The sequence below is a fragment of the Rhinopithecus roxellana genome, chromosome 19 (assembly GCF_007565055.1).
Source record: "Rhinopithecus roxellana isolate Shanxi Qingling chromosome 19, ASM756505v1, whole genome shotgun sequence".
Lineage (NCBI taxonomy): Eukaryota > Metazoa > Chordata > Mammalia > Primates > Cercopithecidae > Rhinopithecus > Rhinopithecus roxellana.
This window is the reverse complement of record NC_044567.1, coordinates 72610654-72620404: the sequence shown is the minus strand read 5'-3', so window position 1 is coordinate 72620404 and position 9751 is coordinate 72610654. Positions and strand designations below refer to the sequence as shown.

Genomic DNA, 9751 nt, shown 5'->3' with positions numbered 1-9751 from the left:
CTCTTGAACTGAACTCTTGGCCTGAAGTGATTCTCTGCCTCGGCCTCCCAAAGTGTGAGATTACAAGTGAGAACTTACATAAAGAAGCCATTCCAGGCACCCAACAAACCATTCATATGGCAGTCAGTTTGGGGATATGACGGTCTCAGAGAAATGCTAGTTTTTGTCCCCAGACACTGCTAAAAAATGAGATAGTTGAAATATAAAAGAAGTAAACACAGCTCTTTTAGGCTGTTTTTATATTTAAAATCAAAACTTGAGAAACGAACACTTAAGTGGAAGATACTGTTTTAACTCAGACACGAATGGAAGTAGGAGGATGAGTTTTATTGACCCATATTGTCCTGATAATTACTTCAGGTCTCTACTCAGCTTTGAGTTCAGAAAGCTCACCAAGACTGGGCACAGTGGCTCATACCTGTAATCCCAGCACTTTGGGAGGCCAAGGCAGGAGGATTACTTGAGCCTAGGAGTTGCCCAGCTAGGGCAACATAAGGAGACTTCCTCTCTACGAAAAAATTAACAGTTGGGTGTGGTGGTGTGCGCGGTACTTGCACTTGGGAGGCTGAGGTGGGAGGATCGCCTGAGCTGGAGGGTTAGAGGATGCAGTGAGCCATAATTACTCCATTACACTCCAGCATGGGCGGCAGAGCAAGACCCTGTTTCAAAAAAAAAAAAAAAGAAAATAAAAGAGAAAAAGCTGCTGAGCTTATACCTGCAATTCCAGCGTTTAGGGAAGCAAAGGCAGGAGGATAGATTGAGCTCAGGAGTTTGAGATTTGCCTGGGCAATATAGTGCTCCACAAAAAGGAAAACCAAAATGTGCATGCACACACACACACTAAAAGAAAAAGCCGACCAGGTGGTGTGGCTCTAACAGTTAAATTTCTCTGCCTCAGTCTTAAAGTTGCCGGTGTAGGGCTCATTGCATTGAGGACTACTGGCTTTTTCCCCCTCTCCAATACTCCCCAGAAGAGTTTTGAAAAACTATGAATCCTCTTATGTATTTTTGTAGTAAAATATATAGAAAATTTGCCATTTTTAAGTGTTCGGTTAAGTGGCATTAAGCATGTTCATAATGTTGTGTAACCATGACCGCTCTACAGTTTCAGAACTTCATTAATCACAAACAGAAACTCTGCATCCCATAAATAATTACTCTCCATGTCCCCTTCTCCCAGTTCCTGGCAACCACCATTCTACTTTCTATCTCTATGAATTTCACTACACTAGTTACCTCATATAAGTGGAATCATACAGTATTTATCCTTTTGTGCCTGGCTTATTTTACTGAGCATAATGTCATCAAGTTTCCTTCATGCTATAGCATATACCTGAATGTCATTCCTTTTTATGGCTGACTAAGGTTCCGTTGTACGGATATACCACATTTTGTTCAAGTATTCATCTGTTTATAGACACATGGGTGGTTTCCATCTTTTTTTTTTTTTTTTTTTTTGAGTCGGAGTCTTGCTCTGTGCTGCAGACTGGAGTGCAGGCACAATCTTGGCTCACTGCAACCTCCCCCTCATTGGAGGAATCGTTCAAACGATTATCCTGCCTCAGCTTCCCCAGGAGCTGGAATTACAGGCATGTGCCACCAAACCTGGTTAATTTTTTTTTTTTTTGAGACACAGTCTTGCTCTGTTGCGCAGGCTGGAGTGCAGTGGCATGATCTCAGCTCACTGCAACCTCTGCCTCCTGGGTTCAAGTGATTCTCCTGTCTCAGCCTCCTGAATAGATGGGATTACAGGCATGGACCACCATGCCCAGCTAATTTTTGTATTTTTAGTAGAGACAGGGTTTTGCCATGTTGGCCAGGCTGGTCTCGAACTCCTGACCTCTGGAGATCCACCTGCCTCGGCCTCCCAAAGTGCTGGGATTACAGGGGTGAGCCACCGTGACCAGCCTAATTTTTGTATTTTTATTTTTATCTTTTTTATTTTTTATTTATTTTTTTTTTGAGACGGAGTCTCGCTCTGTCGCCCAGGCTAGGGTGCAGTGGCTGGATCTCAGCTCACTGCAAGCTCCGCCTCCCGGGTTCACGCCATTCTCCTGCCTCAGCCTCCCAAGTAGCTGGGACTATAGGCGCCCACCACCTCGCCCGGCTAGTTTTTTTTTTTTTTTTTTTGTATTTTTTAGTAGAGACGGGGTTTCACCGTGTTAGCCAGGATGGTCTCAATCTCCTGACCTCGTGATCTGCCCGTCTCGGCCTCCCAAAGTGCTGGGATTACAGGCTTGAGCCACCGCGCCCGGCCAATTTTTGTATTTTTAATAGAGACAGGATCTCACCATGTTGGCCAGGGTAGTCTTGACCTCTTGACCTCAAGTGATCTGCCTGCCTTGACCTCTCAAAGTGATTACAGGCATGAGTCACTGTGCTTGGCCCTCAACTTTTCACTATTGTGAATAGTACTACTAGGAACATTGGTGTACAAGTATTTGATTCATTTTTTTTCCAATTCTTTTGGGTATATACCTAAGAGTGGTATTGTTGGGACATATGGTAATTGTATTTGATATCTTGAGTAATTCCAAAATGTTTTACACTGTGGCTGCACCATTTTACATTCTCACCAACAATGCATGAGAGTTCCCATTTCTCCACATCCTCACCATTTTCTCCTTCCTTCCTTCCTTCCTTCCTTCCTTCCTTCCTTCCTTCCTTCCTTCCTTCCTTCCTTCCTTCCTTCCTTCGTTCCTTCCTTCCTTCCTTTCCTTCTTTCCTTTCTTTCTTGACACAGAGTCTCCCTTTGTCACCCAGACTAGAGTAGAGTGGCACGATCTTGGCTCATTGCAACATCTACCTCCCGGGTTCAAGGGATTTTCGTGCCTCAGCCTCCCGAGTAGCTGGGATTACAGGCACACACAACCACGCCTGGCTAATTTTTTGTATTTTTAGTAGAGACAGGGTTTTGCCATGTTACCCAGGCTGGTCTTGAACTCCTGAGCTCAGGCAATCCGGCTGCCTCGGCCTCCGAAAGTGTTAGGATTACAGGTGTGAGCCACTGCACCCAGCCTATTTTGGTGCAATCTCGGCTCACTGCAACCTCCGTCTCCCGGGTTGAAGCGATTCTCCTGCCTCAGCCTTCTGAGTAGCTGGGATTATAGGAACACACCACCATGCCCGGCTAATTTTTCTATTTTTAGTAGAGACAGGGTTTCACCATGTTGGCCAGGCTGGTCTTGAACTCCTGACCTCGTGATCCGCCTGCCTCGACTTCCCAAGTAAAAAACTTTTTTTTCCACTTACTATTTTGGGGATATTTAAGTGAATCTGAAATTACTATTGGATTTTTTTTTTCTTTTTTTGAGACAGAGTTTTGCTCTTGCTGCCCAGGCTGGAGTGCAATGGTGCAATCTTGGCTCGCAGCAACCTCCACCTCCCAGGTGCAAGTGATTCTCCTGCCTCAGCCTCCCAAGTAGCTGGGATTACAGGCGCCCGCCACCACGCCCGGCTAATTTTTTGTATTCTTAGTAGAGACGGGGTTTCATCATCTTGGCCAGGCTGGTCTAGAACTCCTGACCTCGTGATCCACCCGCCTTGGCCTCCCAAAGTGCTGGGATTACAGGCATGAGTCACCACGCCCGGCCTATTGGATTTTTAAAGAAAGATATTTAAGAACATTCTTTGCTAGAACTGAAGACAATTTAAACTGATTCCATTCAAAAAAACTTAGTGCAGAATGCAGACTTTCTCTTCCAAATATATGTAAAAGTTAGCTTCTTTTTTTTCCACCTGTGGAAGACAATGTACAATGTAGTACTCTTCAGATACACTAATGAGGCCCTTTTTATACTTTTACAGGGATGTAAACATTTCCTTTTGTAACATAAATAAATTATGGGTTTCATTTAAAAAACCCTATCCCCAAGAAATGTTTTGAGTGTTAATATAAGTAAGATTTCATTATTCTCGTAAGTAAACCTTTGAGTTCAAATAAAGTTTTGTGGGTTTTCCTTTTTTGAAAATTGAAGGTATATGTAGGGGCTCAACCTAAATGCCAGGGAATTAACCCTCCATAGGAAGCAATCATATAATTCTAAGTCAGTAGATAATTGAATTGATGCAGGATTTTAAAGTATTCTCTCAACTATATTAAATGAATTGTTTTTCCAGTTTTCTAGTGGTCCAAAAACTTAAATAGGCTGCAAATCTGCTGTGATTCAAACCGTGCAATTCCTCACAGGCATCTCTGACTTGAGGGACTAAGTTCCTGTAATTATACGTCCTGAAATTAACTGGGTGGCCAGATAGGTTTTCTCAACCTTTAATAGCTTGTTGGAAGCCTTACAGAATGCTCTTTATTAGAAATATTTGGAACTACTTCCCCCTTTTTGGATACTCAAATTAGTGTTTTTCTAATTCTCTGGCATAATTTGTATAGCTGCTTCCTTTGTAGAAAGTAAGCTTATCTTCTTTTTCCCCTTTTGGTTGGCTGGGGTGCTAGGTCACTCTTATCTGTGCTCTAGGAAACTTTTAGGTTTCTACTTAGCTTAGGTTTTAGGTTTCTACACCCTGAAAGATTTGGGGTCTGCTTCTGTTTGGGTTAGGGGGTAGATACTTGAATTCACTGGTCTTTTTTTGGTTCACTGCAGCCTTGACCTCCAGCACTCAAGCGATCCTTCCACTTCAGCCTCTAGAGTAGCTGCGACTAATCAGTGAGCACTATGCTCACTAATTTTGTGTATTTATTGTAGAGACAAGGTCTTACTGTGTTCCCAGGCTGCTCTTGGACTCCTGGACTCAAGGAATCCTCCTTCTTCAGCCTCCCAAAGTGCTAGGATAACACGCATGAGCCACCACGCCCGGCCAAATGGATTGTTTTTTATCAAAGATGCTGCAGTATGAATATGCATCTTCCTGCTATCCCTTCAAAAGTGAGAATTAATGTTGTTTTCTTTTCTTTCTTTCTTTCTTTTTTTTTTTTTTTTTTGAGATGGAGTCTCTCTGTCGCCCAGGCTGGAGTGCAGTGGCACAATCTTGGCCCACCACAACCTCCGCCTCCCGGGTTCAAGCAATTCTCCTGCCTCAGCCTCCTGAGTAGCTGGGATTACGGGTATGCACCACCACCCCCAGCTAATTTTGTATTTTCAGTAGAGATGGGGTTTCTCCATGTTAGTCAAGCTGGTCTCGAACTTCTGACCTCAGGTGATCTTCCTGTGTCGGCCTCCCTAAGTTCTGGGATTACAAGTGTGAGCCACTGCACCCAGTCCAAAAAAGACTTTATTTTTCAGAGTAGTTTTAGGTTCATGGCAAAACTGAGAAGGAAGTACAGAGAGGTCCCATATACAGATATCCTGCCCCTTCACAGATGCATCCTTCCCCAGTATCAGCATCCTGCACTAGAATGGTACATATGTTATCATCAATGAACCTACACTGACGTATCGTTATCAATCAAAGTCCATAGTTTACTTTAGGATCCACTCTTGGTGTTGCACTTTCTGTGGGTTTGGAAAAGTATGTAGCAACATGTATCCACCATTTTGGTATCATACAGAATAGTTTCACTACCCTAAAAATCCTCTATGCTCCGCCTATTCATTCCTCCCTCCCCGCAACCCCTGGCAACCACTGAATTTTTTTTTTTTTTTTTTTTTTTTTTTTTTTTTTTTTTTTTTACTTCTCCATAGTTTTGCCTTTTACAGAATGTCATAGAATTGGAATCATACCGTATGTAGACTTTTCATATTGGCTTTTTTCACTTAGTAATATGCATTTACGGTTCCTCAATGTATTTTCATGGCTTGATAGCTCATTTCTTTTTAGCACTGAATAATACTTCATTGGATGTACCACAGTTTTATCTACTCACCTACTGAAGGACATCTTTCAGTTTTGGCAATTATGACTAAAACTGCTATAAACACCAGTGCAAGTTTTTGGGTGGACATAGTTTACAACTCATTTGGGTAAATACCCAAGAGCACAATTGCTGGATCATATGGTAAGGGTATATTTAATTTTGTAAGAAACTGCCAAATTATCTTCCAAAGTGGCTATACTATTTTGCATTCCTACCAGCAATCAATGACAGTTCCTGTTGTTCCACATCCTTGCCAGTATTTGGAATTGTCAGTATTTTGGATTTTAGCCATTCTTTTTTTTTTTTTTTTTTTTGAGATGGAATCTCTCTGTGTTGCCCCGGCTGTAGTGCAGTGGCATGATCTCAGCTCACTGCAACCTCCTGGGTTCAAGCGATTCTCCTGCCTCAGCCTCCTGAGTAGCTGGGATTACAGGTGCATATCACCATGCCCAACTAATTTTTTTTGTATTTTTAGTAAGAGACAGAATTTCACCATGTTGGCCAGGGTTGTTTCAAACTCCTGACCTCAGGTGATCTGCCCACCTCGGCCTCCCAAAGTGCTGGGATTATAGGCGTGAGCTGCCATGCCTGGTCTAGCCATTCTAATAGTCGTGTAGTGGTATCTCATTGTTTAGTTTTTTTTTTTTTTTTTTTTTTTTTTTGAGACGGAGTCTCGCTCTGTCGCCCAGGCTGGAGTGCAGTGGCCGGATCTCAGCTCACTGCAAGCTCCGCCTCCCGGGTTTACGCCATTCTCCTGCCTCAGCCTCCCGAGTAGCTGGGACTACAGGCGCCCGCCACCTCGCCTGGATAGTTTTTTTTTTTTTGTATTTTTTTTTAGTAGAGACGGGGTTTCACCGTGTTACCCCGGATGGTCTCAATCTCCTGACCTCGTGATCCACCTGTCTCAGCCTCCCAAAGTGCTGGGATTACAGGCTTGAGCCACCGCGCCCAGCCTTTTTTTTTTTTTTTTTTTTTTTTTTTTTAACAGGGTCTTGCTCTGTCACCTAGCTGGAGTGCAGTGGTGTGATCCCGGCTCACTGGAGTCTCGACCTCCTGGGATCAAGCGATTCTCCCACCTCAACCTTTGAAGTAACTGGGACTAGTCACCATCATGCTTTGTTGATTTTTAAGTTTTTTTTTTTTTTTTGTAGAGATGGCAACACCCTGTGTTGCCCAGTTTGGTCTCAAACTCCTGGGCTCAAGTGATCCTCCCACTTTGGCCTTCCAAGGTACTGGGATTACAGGCATGAACCACCACACCCATCCAATTTTTGTACTTTTAGTAGAGACGGGGTTTTCACCATGTTGGCCAGGCTGGTCTCAAACTCCTGACCTCAAATAATCCATCTGCCTCGGCCTCCCAAAGTGCTAGGATTACAGGCGTGAGCCACTGCGCCCGGCTTTCTTTCTTTCTTTCTTTTTTTTTTCAAACCACTTTCTTTTACATATCCCTGGCTCCTAATTGCTTCTCTACTTTTTCTTACTGCTCCAGCTTCTAGATAAGTGGTTCTCAAGGTGTGGTCCTTCAACCAACAGCATCATCACCACCTAGGAACTTGTTAGAAATGGAAGTTCTTGCACCCTGCCAAAACCAGAAACTCTGAGGATGGGTCCCAGCAATCTTTATTTTAACAGCCCTCCAAGCAATTCTGATGCAAACTTAAGTTTGAAAATATTGTTATATTAAAAGTAATGGCAAAAACCGCAATTACTTTTGCACCAACCTAAGAGCTCTGCACTGTTCAATATGGTAGCCTCTAACTATTGAATTCGTTTAATGCTATTATCTCCTTTATTCAAAAATAAATATTTCACTTTGATTCAACATATTTCAAATTACATTAAGCACAGAGAAGAAACACATTCCCTTTGGAGACTGTGAACACATGTTGGAAAGAGGCATGATCCAAACAATGGGGAAGAGGTGCTTCCAGCTGCTTCCTGACCCAGAAGTTCCGCCCCTCTTCAGGTGGAGCTACTTATCAATTTTTAGGCGAGAAAAAGACACACACACACAGACACACTGCCTTGAAGTCTGAAAGGCACATGAGTGGACCATAAAGTATATGGCACGTTCACTGATAAAACATCCCTTATTCCTTCCCAAGAAAAGCAGAGACACTTTAATTAAGTCAAAGGCCAGAGAAGGGCCCGGTGCGGTGGCTCATGCCTGTATCCCAGCACTTGGGAGGCTGACGTGGGTGGATCCCAAGGTCAGGAGTTCGAGACCAGCCTGACCCATATGGTGAAACCCCATTTCTACTAAAAATATGAAAATCAGCTGGGCGTGGTGGCGCGTGCCTGTAATCCCAGCTATTCAGGAGGTTGAGGCAGGAGAATCGCTTGAATCCAGGAGGTGGAGGTTGCAGTGAGCCGAGATTGCATCATTGCAGTCCTGGGTGACAGAGCGAGACTGGGTGATAGTCTGGGTGATAGAGTGAGACTCCCTCTCAAAGAAGAAGAAGAAAAAAAAACAGAGAAGACAGGGTGCTCCTGCTTATAGCTCAGCAGCATGAACATCTCTGACTATGAAAGCCATTTTTCAGGCCGGGCGCGGTGGCTCAAGCCTGTAATCCCAGCACTTTGGGAGGCCGAGACGGGCGGATCACGAGGTCAGGAGATCGAGACCATCCTGGCTAACACAGTGAAACCCCGTCTCTACTAAAAAAAATACAAAAAACTAGCCGGGCGTGGTGGCGGGCGCCTGTAGTCCCAGCTACCCGGAGGCTGAGGCAGGAGAATGGCGTGAACCCGGGAGGCGGAGCTTGCAGTGAGCTGAGATCCGGCCACTGCACTCCAGCCTGGGCGACAGAGCGAGACTCCGCCTCAAAAAAAAAAAAAAAAAAAAAAAAAAAAAAAAAAGAAAGCCATTTTTCATTTGCTTCCACCTCCTGTGCCTCCTCTCCCTGCCAAACGGGTCTGCGGATGGCCTCGGTGCTCACTTGTTGATGGTGGGGCGTGTGGCCATGTACATAAACACCATGATCAGGAGCACGACCGCGGCCAGCGTGGGCAGTGCCACCGTGGTGATCTGCTGCCGGGCCTCTTGCGTGGCTTGCTTCTGCTCCTTCTTGTCTTTCCATATCTCCTTCCTGGGCTTCCCTTTGAGCTGCTGCATCTTTCCTAGAAGATGCTGGGAGGGTGTGTCCAGAGGGATTCCAGGAAGGGCCACAATCCCCTTGTCAAGGCTGGAATCTCCTTTTCTTCAACTTGATTCAATAATTTCAGCAAACTGATTTCCAGTACAGGTGACTTGACTTATTTGTTGTAACAGATCATGTCTTCAACATGCAACACTCTCAGATGATGCAGCTGGGCAAATGGATAACATCTTTACTGATCTTCAGCAGTCTGTAACTATTGAATTCTTATGTTTAGAATGAACTGAGATGGGCTATAAGTGTAAGATACATCCTGGATTTCAAAGACTTATTATGAAAACAGAGAAAGTAAAATATCTCACTGGTAATTTACATATTGATAGCACGAAAATTATATTTTCATATACTGAGTTAAATAAAATATTAATTTTACCTTTTTTAAAGTTTTTACATGAGATTACTAGAAAATTTTAAATTACATACATGGCTCTCATTATATTTTTCTTTTTCTTTTTTCCCTTTTTTCCTTGTTTCTTTTTATTTTTTTAGAGATGGGTCTTGCTATGTTGCCTAGGCTACATCTAACTCCCAGGCTGAAGCAAATCCTCCCACCTCAGCCTTGCAAGTAACTGGGACTGCAGGCATGTTCCACTGTGCCTGGCTTCAGCTCTTACACTTCACGCCATTCTCCCGCCTCAGCCTCCCGAGTAGCTAGGACTACAGGTACCCACCATCACGCCTGGCTAATTTTGTTTTTGTATTTTTAGTAAAGACAGGGTTTCACTGTGTTAGCCAGGATGGTCTCTATCTCTTGACCTTGTGATCTGTCCACCTTAGCCTC

General features: G+C 43.8%; 1 protein-coding gene across 1 annotated transcript; it reads right to left on the bottom strand.

Moving 5' to 3' along the window:
- Positions 1–8747: 8747 nt before the first annotated feature.
- On the bottom strand, positions 8748–8927 carry SMCO4 (single-pass membrane protein with coiled-coil domains 4). The gene has a single exon (XM_030923005.1). It carries the CDS (start codon positions 8925–8927, stop codon positions 8748–8750), a length of 180 nt encoding a protein of 59 aa, XP_030778865.1.
- Positions 8928–9751: the final 824 nt, after the last annotated feature.